Source organism: Numida meleagris, chromosome 3, assembly GCF_002078875.1.
Source record: "Numida meleagris isolate 19003 breed g44 Domestic line chromosome 3, NumMel1.0, whole genome shotgun sequence".
Taxonomy (NCBI): domain Eukaryota; kingdom Metazoa; phylum Chordata; class Aves; order Galliformes; family Numididae; genus Numida; species Numida meleagris.
Window position 1 is genome coordinate 67,551,949 of NC_034411.1, and position 19,580 is coordinate 67,571,528.

General features: G+C 45.9%; 1 protein-coding gene across 1 annotated transcript in view; it reads left to right on the top strand.

Annotated features, from left to right (window-relative positions):
• Window positions 1-19,580, top strand: part of SCML4 (sex comb on midleg like 4 (Drosophila)) — a 55,881-nt gene that overhangs the window by 19,492 nt on the left and 16,809 nt on the right. Inside the window, exons 3-6 of the mRNA XM_021393232.1 lie at window positions 440-648; window positions 4,406-4,535; window positions 6,640-6,840; window positions 10,408-10,602. Coding sequence (XP_021248907.1) covers window positions 448-648; window positions 4,406-4,535; window positions 6,640-6,840; window positions 10,408-10,602 — 727 coding nt within the window. The 5' untranslated portion in view covers window positions 440-447. The remainder of the gene's footprint in view (window positions 1-439; window positions 649-4,405; window positions 4,536-6,639; window positions 6,841-10,407; window positions 10,603-19,580) is intronic.

A 19,580-nucleotide genomic window follows, 5' to 3' on the forward strand; every position in this document is an offset into this window, starting at 1 on the left:
AACAGAGACATTAAGGTGCTTTCTAAAGGCCATGGGAAAGTTCTCAGTGGTCCTAACGGGTGCAAGAAAGTGTCGTCATCATTTCATCTGCAGGACGGAGGGTAAGGATGCCATTGTGGGATTCACTGTTAGCCACCTGCGATAGAGACCTTGCCACCTGATCCACCTCCCTGCGCCATACTCACGGTCAGCGGGGAGAACTGGGTATGCCTGGGGACTGGTCTCACTTTGGAGCAGCTGAGCTGAATGTGGTCGGTGAATTGCACCCAGGAGTGCGTGCCTGTAGCATATTTGTTGCTTCTTTATGATCCACAGTAAAAGACAAAATGACAGTGTGAGAAAATGTGCTACCGCTCGGCGTGCTGATGAAAAACCATGAAATGAAAACTGAGTAAAAAAGCTCTTTTTTTCTTTCTCCCTGCTCCTGGCTGACCCGCAGCTCCTGGGATGAGCCACTCACCACCCCTGCCTGCCATCCAGGACCCCGCGGCCATGCCGTCCCCCCGCATCGCCGGGAGGAAGCGAGGCCGGCCCCCACTGCAGCCCGCTCCCATCAAGGTGGCTGTCCACAGCCTCTTCTCCGCACCAACCGGGGCTCTGCCTGTCGTAAAGATCCCGAAGAAGAGAGGAAGGAAGCCCGGACACAAGGTAGATACGTGTTTTTCACACTCCTTCTTCACCTCCTGCTATTTGTAATAAGTTTTGCCCTAGGATTTTAGAGGAAAAGCAGGAGAGGAGGCAACTTTGTGCAAGAGTGGGGTGGAGAAAGCAAGAGGAGCCACTTCCTCTTCCACCTTATTAAAAAAAAAAAAAATAGAAAGAATGCTTCTAGTTTTTGTTTTGTTTTTTTTTTTTTTAAACATGGCATATGGGAATACTTACTGAGAAATTATTGCTTACTTCAGTATTAGGTTAAAACTTCAGGATGGAAACATCTGAATTGATTTACTTTAGTCACTTGCAGTTACCAATGCTGTTATCGGTGATGCTGGGTCACTTGTAGGCTCTTTAGATAAAAACTGTTCAATTCTGATGTAATAACACAGTGGAGACGTGGTGAAATTGAGCCCTGAGTGGTTTGCCAGAGCTCAGTGTGGTCTTGTGCATATGTGTCAGCAGCCTGTCTGTCCATTTACAATGGAACCGTAACTTGAAAAAACATGCTGGTAGCACATTCTGCTCCACCCCAATCACACCCCCCCTCCCATGAGAAAGCCTTTTTCCTAACACCAGTCTGTGCACAGGAGAGTCAGAGAGGAAGGCTCAGATTCGCCGTGGTGCTGCCGTGGCATTGTGCTTTGGATCACAGAGTCAGGTCAGTTGGGTGCTGCCAACGGGATGACGTTATTCCCTGGGGAGTGGCAGCTAGCAGCAAGAAAGGCTATTACAATTGATGGCTCAGGGTTCTGAAGCAGAAGCTCATGGTCTGTACCACCCGAGGTGTCTGGCCCTGTGCTATTTTTTTATGTTACAGGAATTGTACACCAAATAAACATTTTCTGGGAGGAGCCTTTGTATGCAGTGCGCTCAGCTGAAGCGAGCTGCTCTCTCTGAGCACGAGTCAAAGATTGCCTTTTTGATGGGAAACTCGAGCTTGATTTAATTAGCTCGCTAACTGTACAACTTTCAGATGCCATGAGACTTAAATGCATTTTAAAAAATGACTCTATGGCCAAGTGGCAGACAACCAAATTCTTTATAGCAACCAGATAGCCGAATTATTACAGAGCAGATGGAAAAATACTTCTGAATTTTTAGCAAACTAGGAATTTACAGGCTAGATTTAAATTTATTTTGACCAAGATGTGAATACCATACATTTTTAATCACATACTCTTTATAACCAGATGACCCATTGCCTGTTTTCATAGATATTAAAGCAAATATCTGTGTCTTCCTAAACCGACATCTCACCATGCTTCACTGCAGAGCAAAGCCCTTTCCCCCACTCACCAGTTTATTTTTTTTTTTCACAGCTTCAGTTATAAAATTTCACTAGCTGTTTTTCCAAAAATCATTTTGTACCTGATGCCAGCTGTTTGCCAGAGAATCACGGAGCCACAGAGTGGTTCGGGTGGGAAGGGACCTCAAAGCCCACCCAGCCCCAACCCCTGCCGGGGGCAGGGCTGCCACCCACCAGCTCAGCTGCCCAAGGCCCCATGCAACCTGGCCTTGAGCCCTTCCAGGGATGGGGCACCCACTAGCCATAGAACTACATTTTCCCTAAGCACAGAATTCTTCCTGGGATTCTAAACCTCGTTAGAAAGAGATCTGTCTGGCAGACCTGCCTGGAAGTGGGAGGACCTGGCCTGCTCCCTGCACTGCCAGAGCAGTGCTGCCGCAGGGTGTGAGCGGTGCTAGAGGGCATCCAAGTAACAGGCAGCAGAGCCTGGAGGGGGGAAGACTGTATCTGGAAATTACTATTGCCCATCTCCCCATTTTTGCTACAGGATGGCAGAAATACCAGCTCTGCTGTCTGCTCCATGTGGGTGTGCAGGGCATATCAGAAACCCTAGGGTTCACTTGAGTCCCCCCTGTAGTGGTGGTTGCATACTCAGATAAGCACACAGACTGCATCAACCGGATGAAAGCCCACGTGGTCTCTGCATCCAATGCACCATGACTTTGCCAAGCAGACATGCTTGTTTTCTCCCCTACCAGCTTCCTCTGGTCCCTTTCCCATGGACAGTAAGACCAGGGCTGTGGTTCTATGGTGCATTTTAAAGTAACCATTGCCTTTTTTTATCTCATGCTGTACTCAGTAAACTTACGGCATTTGGTATTCTAAAGCCAGTTTGAATGTCTTACTGCAAGGAATTCCCAAAGCACTCTGGCAGATTTGCTCTGTCTTCCCGATCTTTTTCTCTTTTTCTCTCTTTTCACCACATGCTTTCTATTGCCCAGCTCTCATTCCGCTGGTGGATTGGGTTTCTGATAGAGAAGAATCCGACCAAGAAAAGACACCTTTAATTTAAATACCTGGATCAGCACTTAGTGAGACACAGGAACTGATGTGGGTTTCGGTACCCAGAAGGTATTTAGGCCATGTTCATTACTATGCTGTCTCTTGTAATCAGGCATTGTTTTATTTTGATCAAATGAAGGCACAGTCTCTTCTACCCCTAATAAAAATGGCATTTATCTGTACCCAGAGGCTGTAGAGCACATACTGTTGCAATTAAGTTTGCAGTAAACCGCTCACTACACCAACAGACTGCCAAGAAGGGGCTTGCAAGCTGCTGAGTGTCGACAGCATTTCCCCTCTCTTTCTTTGCTCTTGAACAGCAGCCTGCCTGTGCCCCCAGCACCAGGTACCAGGTGGAAGAAGCTGCTGGGTGCTGGCAAACCTCTGCCTCCACTGGCAGCACACTGGAACCTGTGTTTGGGGCCATTAAGCTGTGAGCAGGGGAACAAAGAGCTAGTGTGCAAGTGAAATGGCTGTTTTGTTTGTTTCGATGGATACCATCCCTGTACTAGCTATCACACTACTGAAAGCAAGAGAGACCCTAAAATCCTCTTCTAGTGAAACCCTTGCTGGGATAAGCCACTACCTGGGGAACAGCCCAAACTCCCAAATATTTAATAGCAAAAAACTCCCTTTGGTGGTGGTAGGCCCAGCAGCCTTCCATCTTCCTTCCTCCGTTTCCCGTTCTTACTGTCACACTGACATAGCAATGCTTGTTTTACATGGTTGCAACCATAAATCATGGACAACATAAATCTTTATCTCAAATAACCTCTATTCTCCATCAGAACTGCCGGAGGTTTGGGTCTGTAGCTAATGGTCTGCCTTCATTTCTACCTAAAACACATGGCGATGTTGTGCTGTAAATTCACACTGTCTTTCTTCTCCAAGCCAACCTGTGGGTCTTGAAGATTGCTGGGTGTAACAGTGCAGCAGTTGTTATTTATTGTTGGGTAGCAGCACACTATGGACCACGGTCTGAGCTTATTTACACAGGTGCCAACCCAAAGGAGCCTCATGGTGCCGCTGGATCCACAGAAGTTCTACACCCCCATAATGAAGAGCAGAATTTAGCCCTGAAGTATGATGTGGATAAAACACCCATGTCTCTTCTGTTGTGAATCACTCGGAATTATTTACAGGCACATGAAACAGGCTGTAAAATGCCGTTGCTCTGATTTGTTAGAGTGTTACGCCCAATTTGCTCAGGTGTAAATAACTGCCCCATGGGCTGCATAATATTTGCATCCCGTAACTAAAAGTATTGCTGCCTGCTGCAAATCAGCCTGGCTGTGGGCGCCTGCCTCCTGCCAGGGCAGAGCTCCTGGCCTGCGGCTGCAAATTGCTCCCGGGTGGGAGCTGCTGGGGAGGGACACAGGCAGAGTGAAAGTGGAATATCTGGTGCATGGTTTTTTTACCCACACAATTGTTTTTTTGCAGCTGAAGTCTCGTGTCCTGATGACCCCCTTAGCAATCTCTCCACCAAGAAGCACACCAGAGCCTGATGTGAGCTCAATCCCACAGGACGCAGCCACCGTCCCCAAATCGACCACCCCACAGGCTCTTACAGGTATGTGGGCTGAAGCATGCTGCAGCAAAGGGGTGAACAGCTCCCACGGCTGGCAGCCAGCTGCTGCACTTTCCATAACAAGCACAGTTCATGAAAATTTGACTTTTCCAGATCAGACTGATGGGTGGTGACACACAGCAGAGATGTCCTGCAGGACTATGCTTTGGCAGCTGTGTGACAAGTTTAGCAGAGACCTTGGGCCCATCTTCTTGAAACGCAGACATCAGCTTCCCATGAACACCACCATTTTATGCCCGACACTCTCCCCATCATTTGTGTCACTGTGACCAGACCCAACACCATGTGAGCAGGGAGCATCTGTTGCCTCTGTGTGAAGAGAAGGGCAGGGAGGGTGTTAACCAGCACCTAGACCCCAGTGGCTCACAGCAACAGTAAACCTGGTCATTTCTGACGGTCTTTTTGGCTTATCAGAGCAGAAGGAACGTAGGTCAATGCCTTTAAACTGTTGTAAATGAGAAGAAAATCAACAAGACAGTGGATTTACTCTGAGATTTCAGCAGAGAAATGGATTAGATAACATTGGGTTCTAAACTAAACATATAAATCCCATTATTTCTTAGCTGGGATGCACAGAGGAGAAGTTTTCCATCTGCTCTGGTAGCAAAATGATACTAAGCATGGCGGCGATAATAATATATTTTATTCTCATTTGTCCCGTCACATCTGAAGGCTGCAGAGTGCCAAGCGACATCTCACATTGCACTGCACTGCGAGATGTGGCCGGCGCACGAAGGCTCCGGCCAGAGCAGAGATGAAGGGATGGAGGCAGGCCCAAGCTAGCAAATCCAGTGAGGCTTAGCACCTGGCAAGTTTCAACTGACAGCCTCCTGCAACCAATGCACACTGCTGCTGTCCCTGGGTGTGCTTTGCCTTGGCTTGCTTGGCGATTTGAAGGTGCACAATGCCATGTAATAATAATTATGATGGCTATTATGGCCCTGTTTACCCAGGATATACTGCTTGGGCCCCTTCTGCCACTGGGTGAGAGATGTGGTGGCAGAGTGTGCTGTTACAGTCGCACTAGATTTTCATTATGGTGATGCAAACTGTAAATTATTTCCAAATTTACGCAGCTGTCATCATGTCCTCCACATTGCTTGATGGTTTTTTTGTCACATATCTGATTTCTGTCAGAGGATAATGTTATATTGTCTGAGAGATGACAGCTCCAGCGCACTCAGCCAGCTATTATAATACATCTCACTTTAGCCTGACTTCAGCCTGTGTCTCGATCGCCTGTAGTTACCACAACACCAGCTCTGTACCTCTGAGATGTGGTTAGCCTCAGCCAGGCTTAAAGGTGCTTACACAAGCACAGGGGAACACTGATTTTTTGGCTGTTGCAGACAAGCCTGATGGCTCTGAGAAAAACTCCCTGCACCAGCTTGTAGACTGTACTGCACCCCTTGCAGATGTGCCTTTGTGATCCCCGTGGGCTAGGTGCTGCAGGCAATTGCTGTCGCCTTGGTGTGGTGCAGCATGCAGGACCTAGGGGGTCAGGAACGGTTGGACATGGAGAGTCAAGAACCTCCCACAGCCCATGGCGTAGCACTGCAGCACACAGTAGCCCCCCTGAAATCACCTTCCAGAAGCCACAGCTTGAACCAAAGTCTCCTAAAACTCAGCTCAGAGCAACGCTTCTCAAAGGGCATCTCCATGAACCAGCCTAAAAAAAAACACACAGAAAGAGAAAAAACAACAAAACACCTCAAGCTAGAGTTTAGCTGTTGCTGAAACACCTTGGCTCATTACTATCCTGCACTCCCTGGGCCCTTGTTCTGTTCACCAGCTGGGTGCATGGACAGTCTGCAAAGTCCAGACCCTATGCACGCACAGGAGGTTTGCAGGAACTCCTTGACCTCAGCTTGTCCTCACCTGTGACTATGAGCAAAGGCCCAAGCTTCACTAACTTCGCTTAGGCAAAGGGCTAATTAGCAGAGGGAAGCCTGACTGTGCCATCACAAATGGCAACGATTCACAAATGAAAGAGCTCATGAAATTAATAGAAACACATAAAGCTAGCATTTGCTGGGTGCTCTGAGGGCCGTTTTGTAATAACCATGTTGGGATTTTGTGCCCACAGTCTGCATTTACATCAACAAGCAAGCTAATCTGGGGCCGTACCTCGACCAAAAAAAAGTGCAGCAACTGCCAGAGCACTTTGGGCCTGAGAGACCTTCTTCAGTCCTGCAGCAGGCCGTTCAGGCTTGCATCGACTGTGCGCTTCAGCAAAAGACTGTCTTCTCACTCATCAAGCAAGGCTATGGAGGAGAGATGGTGTCAGGTACAGCATTTTTGTGTCGGGGTGGGAGGCCAGTAACAAGCAGAGTACCCCAGGGGTTGGTACTGGGTTCAGTTCTGTTCAACATCTTCATGAACACTCTGGCTGATGGAGTAGGGAGCCTCCCCGGTAAATCTGCAGATGACTCAAAACTGGGAGGAGCGGCCAACTCAGCAGGGGGCTGTGCTGCCACCCAGAGAGACCTCAACAGTCCAGAGAGGGGCTAACAGGAACCTCTGGGGATCCAGCAAGGAGAAGTGCGAGGCTGCATCTGGGGAGCAACAGCCCCAGGCACCAGGACACCCAGCTGGAAAGCAGCTCTGCAGAAAAGGGCCTGGGGGTACTCGGGGCACCAAGGTGAGCGTGAGTCGGCAGCTGAATGCCATTTGTGCTGAGATGGCTGTCAGTGTTCTTGGCTGCATTAGGCAGTGTCGTCTGCAGGACAAGGAAGGTGATCCTTCCCCTCTACACTGGTGAGGTCCCACCTGGAGCACTGTGCTGGGTCCCCAGTACAAGAGAGACCTGGACATACTGGAAAGAGTCCAGTGGAGGACCTCCACTGGAGATGGAAGGACTGGAGATGCTGAAGGGACTGGAGCACCTCTGCAGTTAGGAGAAGCAGACAGAGCTGGGCCTGCTCAGCCTGGGGAAGAGGAGGCACAGGGGGATCTCATCAATGTCTGTAAATGCCTGAGGGGAGGGTGCAAAGATCACATAGCCAGCTCTTTTCAGTGGTGTCCAGTGCCTGGGCAAGAAGGAGTGAGCACAAACTGGAGCACAGGAGGCTCTCTCTGAGCACCAGGCAGCAGTGCTGTGCTGTGCATATGATGGAGTGCTGGCACAGGCTGCCCAGAGGCTGTGGGGTCTCTTCCTCGGGAGTCTATAAAACCACTTAGATGTGGGCCTGGGCACCCTGCTTTGGGTCTCCAAACTCAAGCAGGGATTGGACCAGATTGACACAGAGGTACCTGCCAACCTCAGCAATCTTTTAATGTTGTGGGTTGTGAACAACTGGAAAGTGCTTGAAGCCTTACCATGATCCCTTACCTTGTCTGTCCTAGCAGTCCCATTTACATGAACAGGTGGCAACCAGCTTTGAACATCACATCTGCTTGTGTAAAATGAGCTGCTGCACCAGTTTTAGTGTGATGAAAGTGAGATGTATCAGTAAGGATTATTGCAGCAGTGATTCAGGGTAGGAGCAGGGCTAGCTTCAGAACCCACTGCTCATTGCTCAGGCCTCACCTGTAGCTGAGTTTTTCATGCAGTCATACAGTGAAGAGCAGCACTGGAACCCTGTGTGAGGGCCACACGTTGCTCTGAAGGAAAGTGTGCTCAGGGTTCAGCTTTTGATGTGTCCAACTGCAGGCCCAGAGCTGAACCTGCTCTCAGCAGCAGGAACTGCGGAAGTCCTGCAGCAGCCTCCAATGGAGCATCACTAAACAAATACATCAGAGAGAACCAGAGATCAGAGGGAATTTCCCAGGAGCTTCTCATCTTCCCAGAGTGACACTTCTCACTGTGTCTAGATGACCTCTCACATCCCATGCTGAGGCCCTGGCCTGTCTCTCAGACTTAACATGGAATTGTTTTTAATCACTTTAGGAGATTTGTGTCACAACATTGTTTTGGCACATGGGGATGCGATGCAGTGGAAATGAAATGAAGGGAGTGTGGGAACAACGCTCTCAGAAGAGCTGCTGCAGCTGAGTCAAGCCAAGCACTGCGAGCTCCTGCAGTAGTAGCAGTTGTACTGGGACCACGCACTGTGTGGACCAGCACATCAATGCTGCTTCATTCCCTCTCCTCTAATTCTCCTATGAGTTCCCTTACTACAGGTGTGCCTTTCCTAAGAGTCTTCAGAAGTATGCTAAGAATGACACAGATTTGGTCAAAGAAACATGAGATTGGAGTAATTTGGTGCAAAACTTCATAGTTTTTTCCTGGTTCTGTGCTGCACGTTTGATTTTCATTGCAAGCAGGACGGTCACACTGTCACCAAGCCTGACAAATGCTTTGTTCTCAATTCCTCTGAGCTGACCTTGCCTCAGGTACCTGAATTAAAGTCACCTGGCCAACATTGTCCCAAACCTCTCACCTCTTCTGGACACCCAGGAGAGATAATGGCCCTCTGGTCATGGTGGAGCTCTGAGACTGCATCTCCCTCCCATCCCAGCAGCAGCACAGGCAGTCATCATCTTTCCATGGCTCAGCTCATGACTGCTCAATCAGATGTGGAGTGCAATCCCTTATGGTAGCTCAAGCCAGCAGGAAATCTCTGAAGATATTCTGAAGATAATGAGCCTAAGATTGAAAGCTGGACTCATTAGTAGTGACTGGAGGATGAAGGACTAGAAAAAGGTGGTGGAGTTCAGGCAGCCATATCACACAGTTCTCCCTGCGAACTTGTTGGCATGTGAATGTGTCCTGCTACAATTGGTCCTCTGGATCTGTTTTGACCCCTCCGCCTCTCTGAGGGCTAGGACCTGTGCCCTTTTTGAATCCTGGCTAAATATACTCCTTTGACAGCTTCACCCAAGAATTTTAATTCTTTGCTCTCACCCTCGAGTTCAACCTTGATATATATGTAGAGAGCAGTCTCCAACCTGCTGGTGCCCACCAGGTCACTTCAGGTTTCACCAGGACTTGACAGTCTCTCCTCTACCCTGAAATGACTTGTCCAGCATCTCTTGGAAAGCTATTTACCTTTTTTCACTGATGTGTCACCTGGGTGGCTCATGGGCATCTCTGGTGAGCTTTTCCCATCTTTTCTCCTCTTGTCAGATCCTGTTGAGCCTCTCAGAAAACAAAATGTATTACCTTTTTTTTTTAGTATTTTATGTCCACCCATTTTTATTATTGCAGTTCTCAAGATCAGCTAGTCTTTTCTGTGAGACACCCCAGTCCTCTTCTCCATTGAAAATGCCTTCCAGCTTACAGCATCAGCAGCATGTTTTTGTGCCAGTGTTGACCACTGCCCTTTCTTCTCAAGCACAAGGGCTGTCCTGCTGGCAGAGCCTGTAGTCTTCTCCTGACTCACCTCTCACTCATAGTGGTTTCCACTTTAATGAAAGATTTCTCATGAGTTGAGGAATACCAGGTAGACCACCACCACCACCCCTCCCTTGCCTATATGTACAATTAGGCCACTGAATAAAGATTCCTGATTTAGTCAGGCAGACCACTCTTCAGCAGAACCCTGGTACCTTTTATTCTGTTCACAGCCACATCTTTAATTCTCATCTCCCCATTTTCTTTAGAACTTTGGGAATTGCACTGTAATTGCCTACTTTTGATCATATAGTGCAGTTTTCACTTGGATGCCTCTCTTAGATATCCTTGCTTTGCCATTTATACCAGGCTACATTTGTCAGCACTCCCAGGGAAAAGTGAACTGGGTCACATGAACTCGGCTCCTTAAGCTCTTCTACTCTGTTTTGCACTTCAGGTGGGGTGACTGGGTAAAATGAGACATGCAGAGAAACATTAGTGTGAAATCTTCTTCCCTGCTCCCAAATGATAACCATCCATACCTTGCTGGGTATTGAATCGCTCTTACTTGCCTTCCAGTCTCAGCATTTTTTGAGGGGAAGCAGCACCTCCTGAACCTGCTGGCAGTGAACAGCATTGGGTATGTCCTGCGCTTCCTGAAGAAGTTGTGTCGCAGCCTCCTGTGTGAGCACCTTTTCAGCAACCAGCCCTTCCAGCAGTATGGCACCATGTCAGAAAGCGTGGAGGTGTACGAGGACAGACGTATCGAGGCAGGTAGGCTGTCCTGTCAACGCATGCTCCAGGTTTAATAGCGCCGAATAGATGGCTAGATATGCTAGAGATACGCTAGAGCAATGCAGGTCCCTCAGAGATTTTTCCAGAGAGAAGCAGCACAGAGATCCACAGTATTTTTCCTGGGGGCTATAGAGAAAGTTCCCAGCTGAGACCCACTGTGTTGAGGAGGCCCAACACTGACAGGGACAAGCTTCTGATTGTTTGTTACCTCTTTAATCTCTCTTTCTAAGGAAACAAGGCTTGTGTGGCTCCATTGCCCCTGTTTCTACCAGCTCTTTCCCATAAGTCCTGGCCTCTTCAATCATATCTAGCCCTGGGGTAGAAGTCTCAAAGGAACTGAAAGAGAGGTGCAAAGCTATGGTTTCACTAGGAGGGTCACCCCTACTTAAGTTATTTTGCTGTCTTTCATTAACAGTGATATGGGTGCTGAGGGAGCATACTCTCTCTCTCATGAACTCAATTATATGTTTTCATATCCACAATGAGAGAAAGGTGTTTTCATGTCTGCAATTGCATTCCACACAAATTGCTTGTTTGCCAGGAGTAATTTAAGGGTGTACTTTACACACTAAAGCTGAGAGCAGGGTGTGCACACAGGGCAGAAACCTTTCTGTGCAGAGAAAACCAGCTGCCACTCTTAAACATAAGGGAGGAAATGAAGGAGCCAACACTGAAAAGCAATATGATTTTCCTCCAAATTAAGGCATTTGCAGCAACCTGAATGTTTCTGGGAAGCCAAGGGGTTTTGGTAGAACAGAGTGAGTGCAGCTCACGAGGCCTGGCATTTGTCTTTGCATTTGCATTAACATTTATATTTGCTTTTGCTTTTGCATGGTGAGGCTGTATATGATGAAAGGCTTCAGAGTTTCTGCCATAGCTGACATACCCTGAATATCTCCCCTTCCATCATTTCACTGCAGAAGTACTGAGATGTGAGTGCTGAGGGTCAGGTTCTGCCATCACGCATGCTTCACAGCTTATCCCAGCCTGGCTGCTGCCTGTCATTGTTTGCAATGTGTAGAAGATGTGCCACTGGGCCCCAGGATATAGACTCCGAGGCTGCTTTTGTTGCAGGCGGATAAATAATATTCCTATCATAATGAAAAGCTATACTCAATAGCACTGGAGCCTGAACCTCTGAGTCTCTGTGTGGTGCTGCATTGCCTAAATCTCCTTCCCTCCTCCCTGGAAGCCAGCATTTCTCTGCAGCAAGGTCAGCACAGAGGCCCCTCTGCTTCACCGAGCAGGGACAGGGGTTCCCTGCAGTGGCAATAATGAAGGACAATGGGAGGCCTTTGTGCAGATGGGTCTGAGAGAGCCTCTGTTGGGACAGATCTTGCATGGAAGGTGCAGGGCCATAATAGAGCACCATGGGAAGCCATGCAAAGCAGCCCCATTTTTCATCGTGTCTGATTTCCAGCTCATAATCAAGATATTCTTTTTTTTAAAAAAACCATGAGCCTTTCAGCCTCTGTGTACCAACAAACTTAACACATGTATTGACTTCGGTGCACTTACTCTTGATTTACACTGGCAGATGTGAAAGGCGAGGCCAGTATCGTGTCCAGTCATATTAATCCACTCACACCATACAGGAGACACCTTTTAACCTTGCCCTGCAGCACATGCCCCTGAGCCATTACTCACCTGTGCTTGCAACCAGCTGCCAGATATTAATGCCTCACGTGGGCCAGGTGGGATTTGTTGATACATGTGTATATCACTTACAGCGATGCTGACATACCTCGGAGCTAGCACCCAGCACTCCTGTCTGCAATCAGCCCTGCTGACACCGCATCACTCTCCATGTGCCTGAGTTAATAATGCCTCTTGCAACCCATGCCTGGTTTCCCTCCCACAGTCGCAGAATCACAGAATCATTAAGTTGGAAAAGACAACTAAGATCACCTAGTCCCACAGTCAGCCCATTCCCACCATGACCACTAATCACATCCCTCAGTGTGACATATACATGGTTCCTGAGCGTCTCCAGGGACAGTGACTCTGGGCAGCCTGCGCCAATGCCTCACCACTCTGAGAAGAAATTTTTCCTAATATTCAACTTGAGTCAGTGGCTTGGCACATCTGGGGACATACATACCCACGCTGCTGATCTCTCTTCTGGATGGTATTGTCAGCTCTGAGGTGATGTGGAGCTGTGAGAGCAATTTGTGGGAAGCAGCTGTGGGAGGGCCCCAAGGATTTGTCCAGGAGATGCCCAGCCTCTGGTCTGCATCATAGCGAAGCTTGAGATGTCACCTGCCCCCATGGAAACTGGGTTCAAATCACCTTTAGACCTGCACCATCAAGTTTTCCATGGGAGTGGTAGTGAATTTTCAGCTAAAAAAAAAGACAAAGTCTCATTTAACTCTGCTAATAACTCTTCAAGTGTGCTGGGGCAACATGCATGAGAAGCCAGTGGGGCAAGGATCTTGTTCAGTGCCCCCATTCACACCCTCTGCACTCAGCAGGTAGAGGCACTCTGCTACATCACCAACTTTCTGCTTAAGAAGGTGGGCTCCTCCTATGTACAAGTACTGAAAAGATGATCTGAGAAGTGTTATATGCACTGTGAGAGTGTGAGCAGTAGTCAAGGCACCAGGCTAAGATTCAGGAGCTGGGTTTATCACAGACTTTCCCCCTGACTGCATAGGCAAGGCTTCCTTCCTTACTGTGCCTTTATTTGAGCATCTGTCCAATGATGGCAGTGGTTCTTGTCACCATGTGCAAAGCCCTTCTAAAACTGCTAGAAGAAAAAGGATAACATGATAGAAAACTACATATTGTTACAATCGATATTGACTGTTCAAAGCACCAAATAAACAGCAGTGCAAAAATTTCAGGCCTTGAGAGGACAAGAAAAATGTTGTCTTTCCCCTCTCAAGTACTGTGGCTTGTTTAATCTTGTCTCATTGCACGCTATGAGGAATGGTGCTTCTGGCTTCACAGCACATGCAGAATAAATGGCTTTTATGGCTATCAGTAGCTTTGGATCTCTTCAGCATTTAATTACCTGCAAAGGCCATTTATTACCTCATATATTCCTCTGGCATGAACATTATCCCTTAAACAATAAATAAAATACTAAGGTCAGACTTAAAGAAGGAAGCACAACCCATCCAGCCATGGTGAGGTCTCAAATCTAATATCAGCTTTCCCTCCAGCAGCCAGCCCAAGGGCAAGTCTCCTTCCTCCTGGCTGTTGTACCTCCATAGATACAGAATCACAGAATCACAAAATCACTAAGGTTGGAAAAGACCTCTAAGATCATCTAGTCCAACAATCAACCCATCGTCACCAGCCCATTAACCCATGGGTGTCCAACAGAAGTTGTCTTGAGCCACATACAAAATGTATAATACAGTTAATGCATGTAAGTAACAGAACTTTTTTTTAATGTACTTTTTATTAAAAATTAAAAAGCAGAGAGCAACAAAAACATAAACCTAGTGAGATATTTGACCTTGCTTTTGTGAAACTAATGCGTCAGTGTCTGCTTCGATGCAGTGGGTGCAATTCTTTCTGAGTTCTCAAGGTGTTCATCAGAGGTTTTTGATGAAATATTACTCTTCCCGTACTTCATCCTTGACAGTAATTGTTCACAAATGTTCATACTGCCAAAAAGTGACAACATGAATAAGGCATGATTGTGAAGTGAAGGATACTTTTCTCTGGGAAGATAGGGCTTATTAAAGTCTAGGAAAGAGACATGACCAAATTTTTCTTTGAGCTGGATGTTTGATTGGAACTCTGTATATTCCATTTGAAAATTCACTGGTAATGTATTTATGTCGACTGAAAATGGAATCACAAATATACTAAATCATTGATGATTTTTTTTGAAATCTTGAGACCTATTCTCAAATTCATTTATGAAAATGGAAAGCACAGCTTCATATCTTTCATTGTTCATAGGACTGTTTAGCCAGTGTATCAAAATGCATGAAATTATTTGCCACAACTTGCGCTTGCTATAATTTAAGTTTCATTTCAAATGTTGTTTTGGTTTAAAACATAGCACAGATAAGTTGATTTTCAACTTGAAGTTGTGGGTTTAACTCATTTAAATGAGTGGTCAAATCATAGAATCACAGAATTAAAGAATGGTCAGTGTTAGAAGGGACCTTTCCGCCAAAACTGCTATATCTGTGAGCCACTTTTAATCTTCACTTTCTGGCACAGATTTTACTTTTGATTCCATAGAGGACATGATTTCATTTCACAAATCATAACAACTTTTTAGCATTTTGCCCCAACTTAGCCACCTTTTCAGAAAAGTAAATTATGTCCCCATAATCAGCATCCACACCTTTAAGGAAATCCTGGAACTGGTGATGATTCAACCCCTTGAACTTTACAAAACTGACAGCTTTGATGACAATTTGCATGACATTATCCACTTTTGAAGCTTTCACAAGTTATTTTTGTTGTATTTCAACAAATGTGAGTTGCCAGTGGCAATTGCATCATCTTGTATTAATTGTATAAGTAAGTCCCTCTTTTTTACCAGCCATCACCGGGGCGCCATCAGTAGCCATACCAGATACGCTGACAAAAGGCTAAAGAAAATTGCTGTAATGTATTTTTTTTAATGCTTCAAACAAATCAAGAGATTTAGTTGTGTCTGTCAATGGCACCAAAGAAGCCATTTCTTCATTTCGTGAGAATGGAGCTAGGCCATGAAGTAGAATTTAGAGAAAGAGAGAAAAATGTTTTTTACTGTATTAAAAGGTATGCATAAGGCAAGTGGATAAAATGATGGGCATAAATGCTTGAAGCGTAATGGATGAGATGATATCTGCTACAGAAAAAGTACTGCTGGTTACAAGCATTTAATTCAAACCTTACATGCTCAATCACATGGAGGAAGCAAAGACACCTTTTGAGAGCCCTAGTCAGGTAAAACGTGATTGCAACTTGGTTTTAGCTTCAGGTGCATCTTTAACTATGTTTTAGATGTGGAGCTATATTGTTCCTCCAGGAGATATCTGATGTTAGGAGTGCAGTCCTTGATTTTAAAAGGTTTAAATGAAGATTGAAACAGGAATTTCCATTACTAAACTTGTTAAATATTGATACAGATATCTGTTATCCATCATGTCCATATTTCATGCAGTCAGACTGACAGGCATCATACAGATATCTGCCTACAGCCAATAGAGACAAACCGTCCACCCATCCCCGTGTAGAGTGCATTACCAGTGGGACACACCAGATTTCTCATTGCTACTGGGAGGAAGATGATCCTCAAGATCTTGACCTTGTATCAGTTCAAGCCATTCCACATGTTCCGTGGCTGCAGAGGAGAAGGTTCAGGGCACTGTGTGCTGTGGGTTCCCTTGCTCCCAGGGCTACTCGCAGTGGGGGAGGTTGGCACTCCTGGGGAGAGAACAGAGCTGAGGGGAAGGAGGACAAGAGGGCCTTGTGCCTAGGCTGTTTTCATTGGACAAGTTTTATAGCAAATTTTATTTTTCAAGGAGCTTGCTGAATTTTGCTTGGATGTTCTTCAGCTTTTCAGCTCCATTTTTCTCCACTCACATGTTGCCCTCTTTTTTAACCCTTTAGATTAAGAGCTTAAAAGGCTCTTCTTCCTTTACCCGTCTTCATTTATCTTCTATTTCAGTACTTCCCTTTCCATTTTGCTACCAAATAAATGGAAACCCCCATAAAACTGCATTTCCAGTTCCATGAAAATAAACCACCCAATTTTTCTTGAGAATTGTTGGGCCCAGTTTTATCAGTGGTACTCCCCAGGTCATATTTGTTAGCAGTAATTGTACAGAGTACATTGAAGTGCCTTTCGGAGAGTAATAATATACAGCATCTTCTTGAAGAACGTTCATCTGTTGTCAAAACGAATGCAGAACAGCAGATTAAAACAAGTAAGGGAAATTCTGCAGCAAATTGCAGGGGGCATACAGTTGGGTGTTGGTGTTTGGATGGTGTAGGCTGTGGGAAGCAGTGAGAAGGGGAAGGTGCAAGGTGATGGGCAGCACAGCTGAGAGATGGGCATGGGAATGAATCTCCACCTCTCACTGAAAAAAATGCAAATGTGGGTTGGGGAATCACCATGCTTAATATGCTTATGGTGGGCTTCTTCATGGATCGGTGAAAAGGAAGCAAGGAGTTAGGGCCAAGCCATGTCGTGTTCATATCACAGAAGAAATCCCAGAAGAAATATCAGAAAGTCCATCTGAGCACTGGGCAGAGAGAAGTGAGGTGCAGACTTCATAAAAGATCTTACACCTGTGTACAGACACGTGCACAGACCCATGCTCTGCGTGTGCTCTACCTGATCACTGAATGAGTTTATCAGTTATTAATGGGCAAACAGCTTATTTTGCAGTTACTGTGCTTTGCTGTAGGCATCTCATGTGATGTGTCTCAAATAATTTGTTTTTCAAAGAAAAACATTGCTGTTAAATATTTGAAGTCAGTATAGTGCAGGGAGATTCATCATGGTGATAACAACAGAAACGCATTCAGCACTTTATCTGCAGAGAACGCCAGTACATAATGTGCTGCAATTTCCAAATAACACAGTTGTTTTCATACAATCTATTCTATACACAGCTTTTTGTGACTTTTATCAATGCCGATTAATAAGCATAAAGGCTACACTGCAAACTACGTGGATAGAAAAGAAAAGCACTCCGGGTGCTGCTGGAAGCCGGAGGCAGAACAGGTGGATGGCAGCCTCCTCTGTCTCTCTCTGCCTATGCAGAATATTGCTACACTAATAAGGCAGAGAACACTGCAACCCTGAGAAATCCTCTTTTCATGATGTGTGGGTTGGTATAACATAAAGGTGAGGGAGATGGGGTCGGAAATCAGGAGGAAGAGATGAGGGGAACACTTTGCTAAAGGCTGGGTCCATATATCACTGAATTCCCTTCACCTTCACTCATGGGTATTCAGTACTTAAACAATTTGCCTGCACTGTGAGATAGGACTAACATGTCTCCATTGCAGCACAAGGCATCTATTCTGTCATCCCCAAGTACTTTTTAAAAAAATCATCTCTAGGTGATTTATACACACGAGCACATTTTATTATTAAATCTAATTTATTTGTCAGCAGCTAGCTTGCAAATTTACTCTCCCTTTTTACTCACTCTGGACAGTAAAGCCGTGTAGATCTGTTCCCAGCCAGTTTCATTTCCTGGTTCTACTGCATTAAACACAATGTGGCTCTCGTCTGCACTGCAAACACTCAGGGGAAAATAGGAAAAAAAATTGCTTATGCTGAAGTCTTGTAAGCAGGGCAACATTGCATTTTGCAAAATTCTCTAAAATATTTGGATCCTGATGTTAACTGACTGGCAGCTTCTCCCTGGGGGATTCTGCATTTCCATGGGCAGCGAGGGTGCAGTGAGGTGATGTATGGTGCAGCACAGCCTCAGACCGAGCCCTTGAAAACTCATGGCAGATTTCATCTCCTTGGTGTGACCATGGTTTCTCTGTTCACAGTATGTACAACCACAAGTGGATGAGGCTTATTTATATCTTTCTGTTCTGACTGATGAATAACCCCCTTCCTTCCCTTGTGGGTGCAATTGTGTGAATTGTGTGCTCCTATAACCCAGGCAGAGTTACCCTGTGGTGCTCTTGCACTGTAGGAGCACCTGCTAAGGGGTGACATCATATTCTCATCACACTGCGTGTCTGGACAGCCAATGGAGCTAAAAGGAAAGGACTGTGCTGTTATCCCGGAGTAAATCACAGCAGGATGACCAGGAAAGCCTTAATCCATCATGGGAAGCACTTATCTACAGATGGAGGCATGTAGGCTGAAGCTACAAAGCAGATAAGGTGCATGGTCTGTTTCTGACAGGGTGGAAATATGTGAGGCTGCTTGGCAGGCACAGGAAAAGATATCTTTTTCATCTTTTAAGAGCCAATGTTAAAACAGAAAATAGCCGTTCAGAACCAAGGCATATCTTCACAATGTTTAATACTGTTCACATCTCTGCTCTCTCCCTCTCTAGCTTGCCCCAGATGGAAATGATGGCTAAACTCACCTTGGGTGCTTTTTTCTGCATTTCTGCATTTGCTTTCTGTGTTTTTTGCACTTTACTTGCCACTACATGAAGGCTGAGTTTCTAACCCTTGCTAACTGAAGCTCATTAGACAAAAATATGGGAAATCCTCCTTGAAGAAGGCTGCTTACATGGATCCAAAGTGTTAGTTGCTTGTGCCAAGTGTTGCAGCTAAAGAAAAAAGACACAAGTGTGTAGTGTGGTGAAAGAGTTGTACAGGCTGTAAGGCTGTACTTCTACCGATCTCAACAAGAAGAAAAGAAATGCAGATATTTGGAGTCTGTAGATGAGAAACAGAGAAATTTGGTTGTTTCTCTGGAGAAACACTACAGTGAGATACCCACTTCTTGGCAGAGGGAAATCAGTAAGCTAAAGAGAAGGACAGATGCAAAATGCATGGTGCTGGCCAGTGGGACTCTGCACAAAGCTGTCCTTTCTTGATCCCCACCAGCACCGATCCATGTGCAGGGAGCTGGAGCCAGCACTGGGGCATACAAAATACAGGGGAAAACCAAAAGATATGAGGAGTCTCTTGATGAGATTTTGCTGCTGTGGTTGGCTCCTCTCAAAATGACTGGGAGATGAGACAACATTGGCCCTAATGGGAGGAGAGGAGAGGTCTGGGGAAGCTATGATATCATACTGCTTAAAATATTGAGTTCACAGCTGGTCAACCCATTACTGAAAATATATGGTAGCACTTAAAAAGGTGCAGGGAAGTGTCAAAGGGCGAAACCCATCACTAAGTAATATGGGGAAAGGAGACAAGACAACAAAAATGAAGACTGAGGGTAAAGGAAAAAGAAAAGGAAAGAATGATAAAGAAGGAAAGAATACGAAAGAAAAAGAAAGAAAGAAGGAAGGAAAGGAAGAAAAAAGAAAGAAAGAAGGAAGGAAAGGAAGAAAAAAGAAAGAAAG